At 50.2% G+C, this 20,445-nt stretch overlaps 1 protein-coding gene across 5 annotated transcripts in view; it reads left to right on the plus strand.

Annotated features, from left to right (window-relative positions):
* Hipk2 (homeodomain interacting protein kinase 2) overlaps nt 1–20,445 on the plus strand; it is a 245,985-nt gene that overhangs the window by 170,758 nt on the left and 54,782 nt on the right. For 3 of the 5 annotated variants that reach the window (XM_071611718.1, XM_071611728.1, XM_071611726.1), the window contains exons 13-15: nt 981–1,228; nt 6,165–6,325; nt 7,082–7,525. In XM_071611718.1, the coding sequence (XP_071467819.1) occupies nt 981–1,228; nt 6,165–6,325; nt 7,082–7,525 (853 nt within the window). Of the gene's footprint in view, nt 1–980; nt 1,229–6,164; nt 6,326–7,081; nt 18,523–20,445 lie in introns of those variants that run through there. The other 2 variants (XM_071611719.1, XM_071611729.1) reach the window with 1 other exon arrangement.

Raw genomic sequence — 20,445 nt, forward strand, 5'->3', positions numbered from 1 at the left:
TCTATAAATACCAGAAACTGACCACCTTGCTTTGGCAGTTATTTCTGAAAAACAAATGATCAGTATACAAAAATAGAACATCCATTTATAAAACCTTGCACAATAAGCAATAAGTCCCACATCCATCACCCTAACCCTCTCCCTAGGTTGGGAGGCAGTAGGACTGATTCCCAGAGAAACCACACTAACGTAAATATCTCTGAACAGAAGGTACTGGCCAAGAGCCATCCCGCGCCAGCTCCACCCTGCTGCAGATGAAGTTCCAGACAGAAGATGCCCAGGGGTTGAGAGCAACTTCCTCCCGCCTCAGCATGCAGGAGCCTTTCCACCAGGCCCTAGTGCAGTACCATCTCCTCCCTGATCTTGGCCCAGGCGATGGGGAAGCTGCAGGATGGTCAGACTTCCCCTAAGCAGGGGACTCCTGGGGGTCCCAGTTGCCTGCCCACCAAGTCACCCCACAGAGGGCACCAGATCCAGCTCTCCTCGCCCTTTCTCAGCACTCCTGCACTGTGCTGGGGGTCATACTCTCAGAGCAGTGCTGTGCCTTGGGTGACCCGTGCCCTCCTGCTAAAGCTCTCTCGTTCTCACAGGCCCAAGCCTACGCTTATGATCACTTTTCTTCCAATGCTGTTCTCCCAGACTGAGTCTCAGGTTGCCAGTTCTTTAGGTTCTCTCTCCTTACTCAGATAGCCCGTGCTGGTGGGCCAGAGGGAGTTGCCACACAGCTCTGCTGAGCCTGCCACACGGGGGAGAGCCCAGGGTTACCCAGAAGCTTTTCACTTCCCAATTTCCAGAAGCACCAAGAAGCCCAGCAGAAGCCTCTTCCTCCTCCTAAACACGTGCCTTGCCGGTGGTTAGATGGGTGACATTTGTGAACCTGGGGTACAGCAAGGGGCTTCACATGGCAAGTCCCTGAAATGCTGTATGGCATCTCACCTTACAACCTTCTCACAGTTCTTCTTCTCACTTTGCCTTCGCAGCACTGTCTCCAAGCAAAGAAAAAATGTCATCAGCTGCGTCACAGTCCACGACTCTCCCTACTCGGACTCCTCCAGCAACACCAGCCCCTACTCTGTGCAGCAGCGCGCCGGGCACAATAACACCAACGCCTTTGACAGCAAGGGGACCCTGGAGAATCATTGTACTGGCAACCCCCGAACCATCATCGTGCCCCCCTTGAAGACCCAGGCCAGTGAGGTGTTGGTGGAATGTGACAGCCTGGGGCCAGGTAACTTGGGGCCAGGGCAGGCCGGAAACTGCTCTCTGGAGGTTGCGTTTCTTGTTTTCTAACTGCTAAGAACGTGAGCGCTAGTAAAATAGCAAGTGCTCCATTATCACCTATGGTCAAGGTCAGATTCATATAGGTCAGATTCACCTTCCATAAGCAGAGTTTTTCTTTTTTAATTCTATAATTAATGCCTTGCCACCTTCATAGCGACTCTGCTTTCAACGAGGTTGGTAAATAAGAAGTGAAAGCCTCCCGCTCTTTATCCGCGGTCTGTGGTGATACCTGGTGCGGGGCATTCCTAACTGATGTCAAGCATCGCTCCCTGCCAGGAGCCTATGCTGGTCATTCATGTGTCCCCTGTAGGAAGAACTTTCTCCAAGTCTTTTTAGCGAAGGGTCAGATAGGCTTTTCTGAGCCCCTCCTCAAAATTCCCCCTTTGGAGGAGAAATCTCCCAAGTGTGATGTTTGGCTTTATTGAGAGAATGACCATCCTGAGAACTGGGCCCGAGCACAAGCCTGGGAATTCACCCCTCAGCCGAACAGCTCACTGCAGACTGACACAGCAGCCCCTCTCCAGCTTTCCCTTGCTCGGGCTCACTGTGGAAGAATTTGGGGAGTTAACCAAAAGAAATCTGCATGATCTGCATTTCTACCCAGGAAGATATTTTGGTGGAAACCATGCAGGAAGCAACATTTTTAAGGTTAAGTATTTGAAAAGGACATGATTTCTGTCACAGTGCACATTATATTATTATTTTTTAAAATATTTTTAGTTGTAGACCTACACAATAATTTTATGTTAAGTTATTTCTTTTATGTGTGCTGAGGACTGAACCCAATGCTCACACCTGCTAGGCAAATGCTCTACCACTGAGCCACAACCCTAGCCCCATTGTATCATTATTTAATTCTCTAAATACATGTTTTTTGTTTTTTGTTACTGGGGATTGAACCCAAGAGTAATTAACCACTGAGCCACATCCCCAGCCCTTTGTTATATTTTTATTTAGAGACAGGGCCTTGCCAACTTGCTTAGGGACTTGCTGAGTTGCTGAGGTTGGCTTTGAACTTGTGACTCTCCAGCCTCAGTCTCCCAAGCCTCTGGGATTACAGGCGTGTGCCACCGCACCTGGCTCTAAATACAGATTTGTGGAAGGCCTACAGCTGCAGATTGAACTCAGGACATGGGGAGTCTTCTAGGGGTGAGGGTGCTCCTCTTGGACTATGCCTGCCCTTCCAGCTGGTGGAAGTTTTCAAAACCAATATGATCCTTTGTCTGTAAAGTCATCCTAGGCTTGGAAGATTCTGGAAGGCAGCCTTCCTCAGCTTTCTGGTTTCCAGGAGGCCTGCACAGGCCAAGGCACACACCTGCTGCAGCTCTGACCCCGGGCCTGAGCCCCCAGCATCAGAGGGTTCAGAGTTCCATGAGCCTACTCAGGTCAGGGTGAACCCTGTTTCTAAACAGTGTGTTCCTCACAGACCATCCTTCCAAGGTTCTTGGATCAGAAGGTCCTTGAGGATTTCTCACATTGGCCCTGGGGGGTTGGTTAAGGATCTTCTGGAAGGCAATAGAATAAACTCTCCACTGGCCTGAGACAAAGAATATATTGGAAGGATGCAGGACTGAGGGAAAGTTCAACAATTAAGTTCCAGGCAGGCCAGAGCCAGAACTCCTGGCACCTGAGCCACCAGAGGCCAGACACCTGTGCTCTAGAGCAGCCTTTGCCCAACATGGGCCGAGTGACACCCAGGCTCCCAGGTTCCCCTTTCCGGGAGCCTCGTATTGACCCTCCTAGTTTGGAGCAAGCACTGTTCCTTGTGCATCTGCTCTTGCCAGGGCTCAGTGTTCAGTAGACCAACCAACATGAGTGATGGCTAATGCAGCTGATGCATGCTGACTGCAGGGCACCATGTGTTGGTGGGGAGTGCCAGGCAGCAAGCAGTCTGCATGTGGCGGCCCTCTAACCCTCACAGTAGCCCTGCATGTAGATACTGCCGTTTTCCTAGTTTTACAAGTGAAAAAAAGTTTAGCAAACACATCAAGGCATCCAACTGGCCCAAAGCCCTGTCCAGGCCTCCCAGGGTCTGGCTCTAGAGCTCACCTAAGCTGCACATGCTCCCTCACCTGGTATAGATAGGGCACAAATGGCTGTTTCCAGAACAAAGGGATCCCTGAGTAACTGGGTTAGGTATGAGCAGAAAAGTCCATGTTCCCTTACAATCCAGAACCTACATTAGGAGACCATCCTCCATTATAAGCCCATTGCCCCTTTATTGATCTCTGCAGATAGAATTGCTGCATGAATCTCCTGGTCCCTTCAGGACCCCTCCTTTATCCAGGGCTCTCTGCTCTAACAGCTTGACCAACTCTGACTCAGCTCCTGTCTCCTGTTCCCACAATGATGGTAGCAGGCACAACACCAGGCTCAGTAACCTTGTCACTTGCAGACTCAGGCTGTAAATCCCTCCGGCTCATTGTTTCCCCCTCAGATGTAATAACCACAAGATGTCCAGGAAGTCGGAATAGGAGCAGAGAGTGATCCAGAGCTGGGCCCAGCAGCAAGCCCAGCCTGCGATCTGCTGCAGAGAGGGAAGGGGGTAGACAGTCACCTGGCTGAGGGAAGAAGAGAAGCAAGCCCTTCTAATGGCCAGCACTCACAGCCTTCTATTTTTAGGACCACAAAAGCCCCTTCTTCCCCTGCAATTTGGGGGGGGGGGGCCTTTGAGGGTCTAACTGGGTTTGGATTGGGCACAGTGAATCAGGACCTGATTCCCAAATGCAGGTCTGCTCTGTGGGGCCAGGATGGCTCTGGAAGGCTGGGAAGTTCAACATGCCAATTCCCAGGCACCCACCCGAGGGACTCTGAAGCGGTGGGTGGGTAGGAGGGGCCCTGGGTGCCAATACACAGTTGGATTGGGGGCCTCTATTTAGGACCCACCACCTTCCACTCTACTGAGGCGGCTCTCCTTTCACTCTGGACCTGTGTTGAGTGGCAGGAGGTTCCTCTCTGCCTTCAGTGTGTGCCCTGTCCCTGGGTTTCCAGTCCCCTTTGCCCTTCTACTGAAGCGAAGCCCTTTGAAGGTACTCTTCTCCTTTCATCAACAGTTGATCTGCATTCTTGTGCTTGGCCCCAGCTTCAAGCTTCTCTCTTTGACTTTGATTTCGTCACCCAGGGGGTTTGTCACAGAATTGGCCCAATCTAATTCATTCAAACGCCTGATCTTTATTATGTGTTAATATTTAACACCCTCTCTCCCAGGAATGACCAGATTCACCAGTTTTATACCAGTTGCAACGGGATACCTAGTTGAGACAGTGATAGTCTTCTGTTTTGGCCTAAGATGCTCAGGCCCCAACTTAAAATTTCCTGGATTCTTGTTGCCACACAGCCTGAGATGAAGAACTGATTTTTTACACTCTTGCCACTTCTTCCCTCATGGTTCTCTTGAACACCAACTTTGGGCACCTTCCCCAAAATGGGCAGTTTTCATGCTGAGGAGTCAGGTGAAGGAGACAGTGTTTTGGTAGCTGACCGGATCCCCTGTACCAAGGGGATCCATGTTACCTGTCAGTTATTTCATCTTGACGTTCATGCATCTGTGGTAGACAGGGCTTCTCGTTGGTTTCTAGAGACACGCTGAGGAGCACGCCAGCAGTGACACTAGATCTGCGCTCTGCCAGGTCCAGCGAGTGGCAGTCCTTCCCTGTGCTTTACCAAGCCACCTGCTAGGAGCTGGTGTTCACATATTGCTCATCACCAAAACTGACAAAAATGAGTTATTTCATGGAAATCTCTTGTACTATTCATTTCATTCTAGTTTTTTTCCTCTAGGGCATGAGGCCCTGTCTTTTGAGACTCAGTTATCTGATTCCTTCTGTCACTTTGTGTCTGTCTCAGCTCCCCACCAGCACCACAGCACACTGAAGACCTGTCCAGATCTCTCCTTCTCTTTTCTCTTACACCCTTCTTATTCTTTCCAGTGTTACCAGATAGTAATTCTGAGTACAGCAAGGTTTGCAGAAAATATAAATCACAGAAATACACTTGTCCTCCATAGAAAGTTAAGGTAGTAAAAGTATTTTAGTCATATTCCAAAAAACTTAACAATGAAAATTGAGTCACTAAGTACAAGTCACAGGCATGAAGTGCTCAAACACAGAACAATGTGAGCCAATCTCTGTCCTTAGACTGAGGACCCAACCTGTCCCAACCAGCAGGGAAATCAGATCGCCCCAGCCCCACCCCAGGCTGCAGATGCCTTCCTGGCTGGCCTGCTCATATTGGCCCTTTCCATCTCTATGATCTGTGATGCCTCTTCCTTATTCCTGCTGTCACCTCATCCATTCCGGGTGACTAATAGTCACAGTGCCCAGCCCAAGCAGGAGCTCAAACTTATTTGTTGGCTGATTAAGACAGCTGGTCTTTGGAGAGGCTCCTTGACTCCCTCTGGCTGCCCAGCCAGAACCATCCTACCTAGGTGACAGCCCACCATTCCTAGAGCCCCTGAGCCCCTGGAGTGTGGGACCGCCTGCCAGCAGCAGTGCAGCACCTGGAGGCTTGTTAGAATTCAGATTCTCCACCCACCTTAAGTTGTTGGGCCAGAATCAGGATTCGCGGGATTTGGCACCCCCTGCTGGCAAGGTAGAATTCCTGCATCTTTGCAGCCCCCTTGTCAGGGGAGGAAACTACTTGACCATGTTCAACTCCTGGGCTAGTCCCAGAGTGAATTCATCTTATCTTGACCAACGGAGCAAGCCCGAGCCCAGCTGCCACTCCAAAGTCAAGACTGAGTGTGGGGGCTGAGGCTGATTTTTGCACGGCCAGTCTCAGGGACGTGTCCTCCTGAGAAGGCCACTGTAACCTGAAGTGGGAGCATCTTCCAGTCAACCAAGGAGCCGCCACTGACCTGTGACCTGTTCCTCCTCCTACCACAGTCAACACCAGTCACCACTCGTCCTCCTACAAGTCCAAGTCCTCCAGCAATGTGACCTCTACCAGCGGTCATTCTTCAGGGAGCTCGTCGGGAGCCATCGCCTACCGGCAGCAGCGGCCAGGCCCCCATTTCCAGCAGCAGCAGCCCCTCAATCTCAGTCAGGTAAGCCCCACTCAGGCCCATCGCCTCAGCTCCCCACTCTCCAGCTGCAGAGAGGGTCATGGAAGCAGCCCTCGCCACCTCCTGGGCCTGTGGTTCCCCTAGTGGTGGCAGGAAATTTCCTGAGTGACCCCAGCGGCTTCTTTCCACCCTGGATCATCTCTGGGGAAGCTGATACCACTGGGCCACAGAGAGCCAGCCCAAAGTGACTTGACTGATGTTCTAAGCACCTATAACACAAGAGGCCCCATATAGTGCTGTCTCAGCCCAGCAGAGGGTAGACGCAGTGTCCTGCCCAGCAGCCTGGGCCAGCAGGGACAGCCCGGCTTTCTCCTTACTGCAGGGAAGGAAACCTCACACCTATTCCACAGAACAAGGAAAAGAATGGCCTAGGATCTCACGTGTCACGGCGGCTTAGGTTCTCGAGGGGAAAGAGGGCTATTTGGTTGGACTGATAGAATTTCAAACAGAGTTGTCTTAAGAGTCTGAGATTTCACAGTGGGTAAGGAAGTAGTCGCCCTCAAAACAGGATCTCTTGACACCTTACATCCCACTGCCTTTGTCCTGGCTTGCTCTGTGTCATCCCAGCCTGCGCACGGCAGGCCAGATGTCCCTTTCTCAGTCCAAACTTATTTTCACTGTCACCACACAAAGGGAAGCATCTGTTGTCCCTCCTGCCACCTCTTCTCCTCACCCCCCTCCTCCCCACTGGCCTCCCCTTCCTCCCCTGACGCAGCCCCTCTCGCTGCTTCTTCTCAGGCCCAGCAGCACATGGCCGCAGACCGCACCGGGAGCCATCGACGGCAGCAGGCCTACATCACTCCCACCATGGCTCAGGCTCCGTACACCTTCCCACACAACAGCCCCAGCCACGGCACTGTCCACCCCCACCTGGCTGCCGCTGCCGCCGCCCACCTCCCCACCCAGCCTCACCTCTACACCTACACAGCGCCTGCAGCCCTGGGCTCCACTGGCACCGTGGCCCACCTGGTGGCCTCCCAAGGCTCGGCTCGCCACACCGTGCAGCACACTGCCTACCCGGCCAGCATCGTCCACCAGGTCCCCGTGAGCATGGGCCCCCGGGTCCTGCCCTCGCCCACCATCCACCCGAGTCAGTATCCAGCCCAGTTTGCTCACCAGACCTACATCAGCGCCTCGCCAGCCTCCACCGTCTACACTGGATACCCACTGAGCCCTGCCAAGGTCAACCAGTACCCTTACATATAACCACGGGCCTGGGGAGGGGAGGGAGGGAGGCTGCTCCTGGGACCCTGGGGAGCCGGCTTTTTATACTGAGGTGCCGCACACAAACAATGCAAAAGGGGCAGGGGAGGGGGGCAGGGGACGGGGGCAGGGGACAGGGACGGGACACCAATGAAACTTGAACTAGGAAGTGGGAGGACTTAGAGCAGAGAAGAGAACATTTTAAAAGGAAGGGATTAAGGAGAGGGAAATCTATGCTTTTTATTTTAAAAAAAGAAAAAGAAAAAAAAAAGAAAACATCAGTAACAAAAAAAAATTTTTAAAAAAAAATTTAAAAAAAACAGCTCACAAACCCATTCTGCACCAAACTGGAAAGGAGAAGAAGAGAGCCACGGGAAGATTCCAGAAGCGAGGGGCCCCAGTTTTTGAAGAACTTTATCTATGAACTTTTCAAAAGATTATTTTCATATGGCAGCGAATAACATTGAAGAATTTGCTGTCAGGGACACCTGATATGGAAATCCAATAGATTTTTAATTAATTAAACATAAGAATTAGGGATTTTTCCAGAATGCTAAAGGGTCAACACCCCTCCATAGTCAGGCCATGGCCTGAGAGGCTGATTTGGGGGTTGGGGGGCTGGCGAAGCCCAGCCCTGGCTTGTTTATCAGAAATGATGGGCTCGGCCAGGCTGACCAGAGACTCCGTGGGAGGGGGCGGGTTTTCTCTTCTGAGCACTCTGGATAAATCCCTAAGCAATGTTATTCCTCAGATGTCATTAACGATGTGTGTTACAAACTTGAGATTTTTTTTTCCTTTCTGAAGATCTATTTTCCTTTGAGTCCACCCCATCACATAGCGCAGGCTGGCGCCGTCGAGGTACCCTGGTGGAATGTAGCCCTGCGCCCTTGCTGTGTACCTTGTGTTCAACTCCAGCGATACCAATAGACTATTCCTGTGTAATTGCACAAAACAAAGTGATATAACTTAGGCGTGTAACCAATGCAGTGGTCCCGGTGAGCGAGCGTGTGTGGCCAGCGCGTGGGTGTGAGCGCGGAGGCCACCTCCCTGTGTCCCTCGGCACCGCGTCACAGCCCTCGCAGTCTTGCTTTTGCATCATTCCCTCCTAGTGCCTTACGGAACGACAGACAGACTCGGTGTAGGGAGGCTCCCGCTGGCACCCCAGGAAGCCAGCCGAGCTGATCCAGGCCACCTCAGCTCTTCTGTTGCGCTGTTGGAACATTCACTCGGGTCTTTCCTTTTTGGTTCTTTTTGTTGTTGTTTTTCCCCATGCCCATTGTCCTTCTTGGGCTGTTTGCTGGCAGGGCTTCAAGGAGAATCCATGGACTTGAGAGTGACAGGGCTCTGTGGTGGGAGGGCACATCTGATGACCCGAATGCTTTGTGTTGAGTTTTACTTTGGGAGCAGATACCCAGAGACTCCCCACCCTTCACCTTCACCCTGCCCAGTTCTGCCCATCAGACCAGCTCTGGCACTGATACCAGGGATTTTAAGAATGTCCGCTTTGCAGAGCAGCATCCTCCAGGCCCACCACCACCTTCCTACGACCGTCTGCAGGGAGTCAAGGAGGCTACACACACCCCAGCTGCACCCCGGTCCCTCCATCCCACAGGAAGCCTGGCGTCCGCAGCCCCGCCCCACGCTTCCCTCTCCACCGGCTCCCTGGGCGCTGTTTTGCTCTGCCCATTTGGCCAGATCCCCAGCTCTATAGACAACCACCAACCCGTTTGTTGTTGAATTCTTTCCTTGGATTACCCAGGTCTGCTCAAGACATGATTTTGGTCTTGGCATTTGAGGAGTCTGGTGGGCAGAGGTTGGAGGGATGCTGATGAGGGTGACCAGGGGTCCTATGCTGCACTTGAGAAAACACTCTCACAGATGATTAAGTCTCCAAAGAAATCTGGCCTGCACCCTCTATGTACATTGGCTCCATCCTGGAAGTTTTCTCAGGCTTTGGACACAGCAGGTAGGGATGGGAAGGGAGTCCTCTCTGCTCTTAGGGAATAACTCTGAAGCAGGTAGACACTCAGAAGCTCTCTGGTCAAGAACGGGGCTTGACAGATGGCTCCGATTGTTTGATCCTGACGCAGAGTCCTTACCTGACACCTCAGCCAAGTTCCAGGTGCAAAGAGCTCTTCTGGGTCAGAGCCTCGGCCTTCTCCTTGCCTTTGCTGCCTCACTCTGCGGGCCCTAGCGATCTACTGTGAAAGGGGTTTTCGTAGTGATATCCGCCCTCATTCAGTAATGAAGTCGGTACTTAGCTCTTAGCTGTGAAGGAACTCTGGAAACTTCCCCTCCCCGAACATAAATTCTTATAAAGAAATAGGTCCCTGGACTGGAGAGGATGAAGTGCCGGCCTTGGGCCCGAAGGAAGGACACGGCACCTGTGCAAGGCCAGGCACACTCAGTGGTGCCACAAGGACCCGCCTGAGGCAGGGCTGCAGTGGATCTGCAGGAGACGCTCCCTGGGGCCCAGGTCAGTGTGGCTTCAGCTGGAGGTGGGGAGGCGCCTGTCCCGAGACAGCAGGAAGAGGCCAGCTGAGAGCGCGAGGGCGCAGGCCTTCAGAGGACACCGGAGCTGGAGCCGCGCCAGCCTGGAAAACCTTTCTGTTTGGACTTTCAGCAGCCAAATGGCCACAGAGCCCCACCAGATCCTCTCCTACAGTTACAAGGCGTCTAGTCTTGGCTGAAAATGAGCCTCAGTCTGCCTGTCTGAGCAGCGCTCTGGACTCCCGGCACAGTGCAGTTCCAGCCCTTTCTAGATCTCATCTTTTAGGGGGAAGACAACTTCCAATGTTTTTCCATTTCCTTTTGTCTGCTTAAATTGAAGCTTCTCTCTCTTTCACCTGATGTTTTCTCTCCTTTTCTCCTTCCAGATCAGGAATGAAAGTTCCATGCTGCTCATGAAGTCGATGTTATTGTGCTGATTATTTTTGTTATTGCCATTGTAATTATGTTCATTATCATCGTATTGCTGTTTTAGTCAGGGTTTTAAATGCACATTTATTCCAAGTTTCTTTGTGTTTTCTCTTTAATATTTAAATTTACTATATCTGTGAGTATAGGAGAAGACTGGAGGGACATACAGATGTCCGATTTTGTCAGACAAAAAAAAAGAAAAAAAGAAAAGCCCTGGAAATTAGGAAGATTGTTTCTTTCATTTCTTCCACAAAGAGCCACTGAGGAAGACCTACCACAGAGCAAAGTGTGAAGAGTCAAGGCCTTTCCTCTGCAAAACCCAGCTGAGGCCCTGGACAGCATGATCGCCATTGATATATTTTTCTAATTTCCAGTAGCCTGGGAGGCCACCTGAGGAGGCAGCTTCTGGGCTCAGGGACGCCGGGTGCACTGACCCTGGAACGCTTAGCTCCCCCCCCCCCGCCCCGCTTTCTATGCTCTCCTGTTCATCCCCAATCTGCTAACTACACTCTTAGCCTGCCTCATATCTGTTTAAGCAAAAAAGCTCCTCTTCCCAGAGCTCACGCAGCCCCTTTCCAAAACATTCACCCTTCCCATCAGCCCCCCGAAAGCGTGGCTTGCATCCTTCAGTGCAGAGGCAGTTCCCCGCTCCCCCCCCCCATGCCTCTGTCTTACTTTCCCTCAATAATCACCTCCCCCACTTCTTCGGTCTGCCCCTTCCCCCTGGATACATCCTCCCAACACACAGTTCTCTCAAGCCAAATAAAGGTGGCAGAATGAGGAAGAAGCCAGAGAATCCCGAGTGAAGCCACTCAGACATTGCCACGTGTCCCCCACAATATTCTTTACAAGTGGGGGAGCACGGCAGGACCTCGCAGCCTTTCCTGGGCTCTTCCTGTGCCCTTAGTGTCCTGGGCTGTGAGTGATGGGTGCCCACACACTGCCCACCAAGCCCAGAAACTACTAAAGCTAAAGTGGCCAGTTTCCCTGAAGGGAAGTAAGCTGTTGGGCAGTGGACAGCCCCTCTGACACTCAGCAGATATTCATGTCCACCTAGTCCTCACCCAGCATCCTTTGTCTCAAGCACAAAGCTGTTGCATTGGAAGCCACACAAGGAGACCCCAGCGTGACCATTAGCTTCCGTGCCCAAACCCCCCCACCCCTGGTAATCTAGCACTAAGCCCCCTTGGCAGAGAGTTTCATAAAAGGGTGCCATCCCTGGGACCAAGCTTTCAAGTGGGGAGATGTTCTCCTTGTCCTCAGGTAGACCACAAATCCCCTATGGCATCACCAAGCCTTGGATTGGCTCCATCCTTCCTCAGTGAAGAAACTCAGCTCAGAGTGAAGGGAGGATCGAGAAGGACAGGTCACAGAGAAGCGTTTCATTGGAACCTCATGAACCTCAGGTCAGTGTGCTCCCACAGGGTTCTCACCCATCCAGGCGGTGGCACCCATGTCCCTGTGCTTAGTGCCTCTGGTGATATTTGGGATGTTCCCAAGGGAAAGGGTGAGCAGGCCAATGGTGTGCAAGTCCAGTGGATGTCAGTTTGGACTGCGAGGCAGAGCAGGTGGTCAGGGTGATTCAGAGGAAGCAGGGTGAAGCGCGGTGCCATTGTCTCCTGGACGGTCGCATTTCTCACCCTCCTGGTAGCTGATTGTTGTGGGCTGTGGAAGCCAGCTGGGCTTTGTCCTCTTCAGCTGGGGGACTCACACCTGCCCAGACGCCATGGTTCCAGATGGAAGGTCAGGGAGGGGAAATCAGCACAAGTGACAGGATGACTTCCCTGGACTAGATCCTGGGAGTTGCAGACACTCCCAAGCTTTGAACAAGCTTGTGGTGGAGGGTTTGGGTCGTGTGCGTGCGTGCATGTGAGTGAGCGGAGCAGACATTATTGGAAACTGGAGCGAGGAGATGAGGAGGCTTAAGGAAGTATTACTGAAGGTTCATGGTCGGGAGAACGACGTGGGTCCCCGCCCCTCCCCAGCTCTCCCGCCAGCTTCTCATTGACTGAGGGCAGGGTGGCACGCGGTAGGGCATTTGCTCCTGCTGGCCTGCCAAGCAGCTGAAGGACAGAAAACGGAAAGAAGAAAATAGCTCAGTGTCCTCAACCAGCAGAGAGAACTAAACCGAGAGGCGAGGGTTCCTTCCGCAGGCCCAGCCTGGCAGGAGCTGCTTTTTCAACACATTCCAGTCCAGGGACTTGCAGGCTCCCTTCCCCCTTTGTGTCTTTTCTTTCTGATATTTTACAGATCCCCAAAGGGGAAGCCTCAAAATTGAGCAGGCCAAATTGTCCTTACCAAATTGGAAAGGAAGGTGAAGCCATCCTTTCCACTGCCAAAGAACCCTTCTCAAAGGCACCTCCAGAGATGGACACAGTGGCGTTCCTCTCTTTCCTTTCTGGGCAATAATGACATCAGTAGTGAAGCAGTTCTGTTTGTAAACTGTTTTTCTCTCTATCCTGACTTCTTTGTTTTAATTGCATTTATTTCAAAACTGCACTCATCTTTTAAAAAGAGGAGTAGAGTAGTGACCCTCAACATTGCTGCTACTGGGAAATGACCTGGGCACCGAGCAAGGAGCTGCTGGGCAGTTCTGCGGCCTCGAGGCTTAGGGCGTGCTGGACTCCACTGGGCTTGGCAGCTCCTTCCCACTCACCTGCCTCAGGACTCACTCCTTATCTCAACGGACAGTCAAATCTCAGCCAGGTCACTAGAGAAGAGAAGATGGCTTAGTGGAATTTATATTCAAAAGAAATCGCTTCAAGGCTTTTGGCCCTGCTGCTCAGTGTAATGACCCAATCAAGTAGAGGTTTCTGGTGTTAGGGCAGCTTTCAGAAGTTCAAGAGAGAGAGAGCTAGCTCCATGCTGGTCTTCCCTTCAGACTCGGAAGAGTTTACAGAGACGTGGCCCCTGCCACAGACCCCAGCACAAAGGGGGCTTCTGATGCCTTTACGAGTTCCTCCTCTCAGACCCACGGCCTCAGTGTCCAGACTAGCAATATCCCTCACAGGAGGACTGGCGAGCATCATGTTGTGGAGCCATCACAGCCATCCCCTTGAGAAAAGGGTAGTTTCCCCCTCCCCACCCACTGACAGATGAGGAAGCTGACACTCTGAGAAAGTGGCGTGTGTTAAAGAAAGAAAGCAATGGTGGTCCAGAATCCCCAAGTTTCTAGTCTATTAATCATTAGTGGACTCTTCGAGGTGTGATTTTGTTTCACTTTTTTCATGAACAGCAATTGTATGGCCTCATATTTCTGATGTACCTTTTAATGATATGCCCATTTCCTTCGTGCCAAACACTGTGCTAGGAATTGCCCGATGGTCTTATTTCATTTCACACTAACCCTACGAGATTGGCAATATCCATCCCTTTACAGAGGGCGTGTTGGGCTTGCAGAACTCTTAACCTTCCTGGGACCACCCAGCTGGTGAGAAGGGAGCCAGGGTCTGCCTGGTTCCAGAACTGAGCTCAGCCACCAGACCCAGCTGTCTCCTGTGTGTATGTTGCAAAGAGAGGCCTTGAGGAAATGTCACCCTGTGCCCTGCCTGCTCTGTGTAACTGAGCAGGTGAAAAGAGGGCATCCTGAACTGGATGCAGGCAGAGGGGCAGAATAACTTTGACTTTTTAGAAAAATCTCTGGGGAGTTTCTTTTGATTCCTAGAATTCCTTTTAGATTTCTTTCCAGTGTACCAACTAGCTTTAGTAATGCTGCTAACTCTTATGAGAGTGAAGGGGGAAAAAAAGTGTTCTTTTCTTCTTTAAAAAAAAAATAAGTTTTCTTGCTTATAGTTAATTCTAGAAAGGCAATACTAAAGGTATATATTTTTTTCAAAATGCTATTTTTTACTGCACTTAATAAATATCATGACAGCTCTGATCTCTGTAACAGATCCACTCTTCAGCTCTGGGCAGAACCAGATGCAGGGTTCACACCAAATTTGTAAATACCATGTGTGGGTCTGGTATCCAGGAACGTTTTTCTTTCTGTAAAAAAAGAAAAAAGAAAAAAAAAAGGAAGAAAGACAAGATGACTTCTAGAAAGAGGAACAAATTTTCTTCCAAGAGAGACACCCCTCTCAAAGAAATAGAAAACAACAGTGTGTAAACTGAGAAAAGTAAGACAACTTTCAGGAATTAAAGAAGCATCTCTGGCCCCAGTGTGAGATTGACAGTAATACAGATCCATTTCCACTTTGGTTGAAAGGTGGAAAGAATTCGATATGATTTGGGACTAGATTTTTAATTTTCCAACAAACCGTCATCACATGCTATGAAGTGTCTGCTCAGCTGTTTTGGGGTGGGTTTCTCATTTCTCGTTTCCTTTAGAAACTTCTTGGTTGACTGGCTCCAGGCTTGTTTGCCTAAATTCTTAGGTAGTTTACACAAGTTCTAGAATCTTTTTAGAACTTTAACTCCATTGGAAGCAAACCCAACTGGTCAGAATCGGAATTCCTGGTTGTGTCAACAGGTATTCTGGAATTCTGACAGAACACCTAAAGATTTTTTTAGAAGATTCTAGATACATTATCTTACACAAACTGTGACCTAATGGCAATAATTACCTCAAACGTGGGCATTCATCCTGGGTTTAGCCTTTTTTGAAATCATGTAGCCAGCTTGATCTTGGGATTTAAAAAGCTATGAATTCTGTGTGGGCTGAAAATAATGATTAGTGCACACCCTGGTCATCGTTGCTTAAGTGAATTCTGAAAATAGTTCATCTTTACAACAAGAATGAAACCAAGGAAGAGATCATTCTTTGTGTTATAATCAAATATGATGTTCAAACGCACGTGGAGCATGTATGTTTTTAGCTACTGTAAAATGCTGTTAGCTTTCTGGGATATCAAGAGAATCTCATTTTAAATGAGTAAACTGAATAATTGACTGTGGATACTTAAGCATATCTCTGGCTACATTTTATAGTTAAAGTGTTTTATAGTTTACATTTAAACTGGTACTTTTTAAAGACAATTTCTGTTTCTAACTCTTCTTCAACCCCCCGCGATGGTTTGCCTCCTTGGGTTGGAGGCCGTGTCTCCAAAGGCAGGTGTTTTGCCCGTTCTGTTCTGTCCCCCAGTACGTGCGTTTTCCTCATATTGTTGGTTTCCAAGTGAACTTGAGAGAATGTGAAAGGAAGTCCAGCTGGAGTGGGAGGGGTGTGTCCCGACCTGGGCAGATGCAGTCTCGCACCTTGTTGGGCCAGCATTTGTCTTCAAGGCCTTGTCCTTGACACCTTGGAGGAGGCAGTGAGAACTGATTCCTGGTTCCTTGATTTTTGTCTTGATTTGAATATTTAACTTATTATAGATCCACTCACTTCCACTCACTAGGCAGTAAAAGACACTGGGATTTAGGTGGCCCTGAAGGTACCACTATTCACTCTGGGGCCCTGCTGGTATCCCTGTCAGCGTTTTGCAAGGGAGAACCGTGTGTCCCTGTGGCCCTGTTCTCTGGCTGGGACTTCCATACAACTGCTGTCTTTTACTCATTTTCTCTTTTAAAACAAAATCCTTGTAAAAAGGACAGGTGTACATGTTGCCTAATGTCAAGCTGAGATGTGAAGCTGGGCTGGGTGGGAGGGACTTGGGGTTCCACAGAGACTGCACACACTGCTCAGCCGAAGGAGCTGGGATCAAGGGGCAGCCCAGGGCCTTCCCCTGACACCCAGTCTATAGGGAGGGGATGTGGAAGGTCATGAGAGAAGCTTCAGACACAGGAGCAGGCCCCACGTCAGGCAGGAGCAGCCTGGGGAGCTGCCAGTTCTGCTGAGAGCCTAGTTTGGTTTTCATTGCGCCACCACCAAACTGTGGAGGACCCATTGTGACCCATTCCTCCAGCAGCAGAGACCTTGAAAACTGCAGAGTACCTGGGACCACGCGTTGGCTTTTCCAGGTGAGCCTCGCTGGCAGGCTGTGTTCCTTGTGGCTTTGTTAGATTGTCAGTGGAGGATATTCTCATCTCACCCCTCTCAGCCACCCTCCCACGGTCCTGTTGGTGCATGTTCCTTTGCACTAACTGACCACATGAATTTTGTGTTATTGTCTTTGGGGCTTACCCTCGTTTTTTAAAACTAGAGATATAGAAATTCACTTTTCTTTTTCTATTTTTTAATTTGAAAAGTACATTGTATCTGAAAAAGGGCTCAGCCATTGCTCTCTCTAGTTTCCTTTCACCCAGTTTCCAAACAAACCTCTCCTGGCACCTCCCTCCCCCTGCTTCCTCGTTTTGGGTCACTGTCCCTGTGGCCACCTCTGCCTCTGCCCTGCTGTCACCACAACCCTGTGCCCCACCACCCAGGACTCCAGAAGTCAAGAGTCAGCAAGAAGGGCCCAGTTGGTCTCAAGAGCGGTCCTGCCTCCTTTCCACTGCTTGCCACTGAGGGCAGTGGACTTACTCTTGCTGTTTCGTGAGGCGGGCTCAGGTTATAAGGAAGAACTTGGGACGTGGAAAGGGATTGGACTGTGCCATCTTCTGTAGTTTTCTGCAACCTCCAAATGGAGCATAAAGCATCCCCCCCGACCCCACCCTTCAAAGCAGATGTCCCTATTTGCTCTGCCTCCAAATCTGTGGGCTTCCCGCCCTCCACAGTCCCTCACTTCGGTGTCACTACTCTTAAAAGCTTTCTTTCTCCCATGGGTCTCCCAGGGCGCAGTCCTCTCTGGGACCCACAGCATCTCTTCACCTCTGCGTGTGCATTTTTTTAACCAAATGAAGTGGACAAGAAAGGCATCCCTGGGGCAGCAGAACTAGTTGAGTAGGACCCCTGTGTAGATAGAGACGTTGATCTATATGTTTGTGTATATATATCAAACCAAACTCCTGACAGGGAAAGTACAGCTTTACGGAAGAGGAGAGAGGGGCCCTTGAGAGGTTGGATGGGGCAGCCATGGAGTGTCCAAGGAGTGCACAGTGTCCCTGCTCCTGCACGGCCCTATTCTCCACCTCGCCACAGCGGGGCCAGGGACCCCAAGGGTGCTGGTGCTCTCTCAGGGTCCCCAGCATCAAGGGCATAGACGGGTGAGGGGGCAACAGATCAGAAGGACTGGAATTTTCCATCCTGTTTTGCTTTGACCACATGTATTGAGCTGCAGCCTGATATTATATCATGTTTCCAAAAACGGTATCCATTAAGATGGAAGAGAAGAGATCCCTAGAAATGTTTACCTTTCCACCGCCCATGACTTCAGGACACTGGATAGAAAGACACACTCCCCAGAATAACAGGGAAGAGGAGACCTGGCGACACGCAGTCCCCAGTCCAAGGAGCGTGGCTCCCTCCCCAAGGTCATCTCACCTAGACCATTCTCTACCGGGTCATCTCAGCTCAATCTCAATAACCCCATAAACCCTGGTCCGTTGTGTTCCTTCACTGTACGGTTTCTGTAATAAAAAGTGTTAATCCATGTTAATCTGTGTGAAAATTATTGCGTGCAACGGTATTTTCTCGTGTACCTCTTTTCCTCTGTGAATTGTCCCTCTTTTCTTTTTTATTTATAAACGTCTACTTTTTTTTTTTTAAAGACAACCCAATGTGTTGTAGACCTATATGTAACCTATTCCTTAGTCTCATATTATAGGTATGTTATAAGAATGGATATTTTACTTGGCTTTAGAATGTTTTACAAGAAAACTAATTCTTAACTGATCGAGTCCTTGCTACTAAAATGCTTGTGTTTTTCATCATGATGTCGTGTGCTTCTAAATTAATAATCATTTTCGTTGTAGAAAAATGGAGTGAATTTATATTAGTCTTGGAAACTAATAATAGCATTGTAAATTTATGAGATGATTTTAACAGAAAAAAATTATAGAAGAATATAGTTATTTTAATTGTAATATTACTAACTGTAGGGTGAGAAGGGGGGGTCCCGTTGTGGTGAACTATGTTATAGCTTGTTACTCACAGTTTCTTTTTTGATCATTTTTTCGGTCTCTGAAGTGAAACGAGTTATTAATTAAAATTTGTAAACTCACATATGCATATTGTATATGTGTAGAAATGTAATCACACTTTGTCTTGGAATTACATTAAACTGTTTGGAATCACTGTACACTCGCCTGGCGAGCTTATTTATCCGACGCCACACCAGCTACAGTCCAAAAAAGTTGTTGCAAGTAACATCTTTCTGAAGTTATTTAGCCCTTTAGAATTTATTAAATACCTCTGAAAATGTCCAGAGCCCACCACCGCCTTCCAACTTTACAGAGATGACGGTGTGACTGGAGAGAGGGGCCTCCAGGTCATTGTCCTACCAAGGCCTGTGTGGCAGAGTGAGAGTGGCTTCGCCCCCCATTGCCTCCTGGGTGCCGTCCAGCCCCATCTGCGCCCACGCTCCATCCCCGAGGCCCAGGGCTGTCCTGCTTAGCTTGCCGGCTTTCCTCCCAGATCTGGGAGCTGCGTCCCCGCCCCGCCTTCTCCACTCGGGGCCTTGGTGTCAGTAGCCTGAGCAGGGCCCTGCAGTCCCCAGTGGAGCTGGGTGCCCTCAGCCCCTCCAGGCCTACCCCTACTGCTGCAGCTCAGGAGGCCCGGGAGGCCCAGGAGGTCAGCCTCCTAACCACGGCTCCATCCTCCCGGTGATCTTTTTTCAGTTTTAATTTTGACATAATGCACCTAACATAAAATTTATCATTTTGGCCATTTTTACGTGTACAGTTAGTGGCATTGACTACATTCCCATTGTTGTCCCATCGTGGCCACTATCCAGCCCCAGAACTTGATCTCATCATCCCAAACAGAGGCTCTGTACCCATTAAACATAAGTCCCCAGCCCCTCCCCCAACCCTGGCACCACCCTTCTACTCTGAGTCCCAGTAAGTTTGCCTATTCCAGATGGTCCATATACGTGGGATCCTGTGATCTTTGTCCTTTCGAGTCTTGTTTATGTAACTCAGCACAATGGTGTTAAGGTTCATTCCTGTTACAGCATGTATCGGAATTTCCTTCCTTTTTTAAGGCCTTAAATAATGATGATCCTTCTTTGTGTGAACGACTACATTTTGCTTGTCAGTCTGCTGATAAGCACTTGGTTTGCTTTCAAACCAAGTAAATGACGCGGCCCTTGGTGGACAAGCACTTTCACATTTCTGCTTTTTGCTTTTGGATGCACACACAGAATGCAATCACTGGATCACATGGCGATCCTGAGTGAACCTCTGGAGGAACCGTCACACTGTTCTCGACCGTGGCTGTGCTTTCTCACACTTCCACCAGCCACACGCAGGGTTCCAGTTTCTCACCACGCCCCAACTCTGGTCCTGGCTTCCATTTCCGGGGAAATTGCACCTTTAGGCTCCTTTGCTTAAACTCCTTAGTCCCCAAATCCGCCCATCCTCCCACCAGGACCCTCTTGCTTCAGCCCCGCTCACCTCCGTGGATCCACTCAGCCATCTACCTTCCCTGCTCCCGAGAGCTGCTGAACAGACACCAGCCCTCACACCCGTGGCCTGCAGCCTCCCAGGCCTTCCATGCCATCAGCTCCTTGGCTAACCAGAAGCCAGCATCTCCAGGACCTCTGCTGGCTCTGCTCACACCTGTTCCCCTCTAGGGTAAGCCGGAGCACGCCCAGCCCTCCTGCCCCTGGTGGATGGGCAGCCTCTGCATCTTTCCCCTTGAGTTTCTGGGGCAGAAGGACCCTGGGTTCCACTGCATCTTTCGCTCACTCCCCAGATCTCATTCTCCTTCAAGCATCCCCTCCCTCTCCTGGAGCTCCACATGTCTCCTTAATGTCCTCGAGAAGCAGCCCAAGTTATCTCAGGGAAGCTTGCACTGGAGCGCTCGGCTGCAGCAGGTACTGCTCGTCTGGATTCCCCAACCCTGTCCCCACAAAACCATAAGAGCCTTGCAGGTCAGGGTTTGTCTTTCATCATGGTTTCCAGGCATCTGTTACAATGCCAAGCACAGAGTGGGTGGCCAATAAAATTTGGATGAATGAGCAAACTGCACATTCCCCACCGACCCACCTTTCCACTCTGAA

Source organism: Marmota flaviventris, chromosome 1 (genome assembly GCF_047511675.1).
Source record: "Marmota flaviventris isolate mMarFla1 chromosome 1, mMarFla1.hap1, whole genome shotgun sequence".
In the NCBI taxonomy this organism is placed as follows: Eukaryota; Metazoa; Chordata; class Mammalia; order Rodentia; family Sciuridae; genus Marmota; species Marmota flaviventris.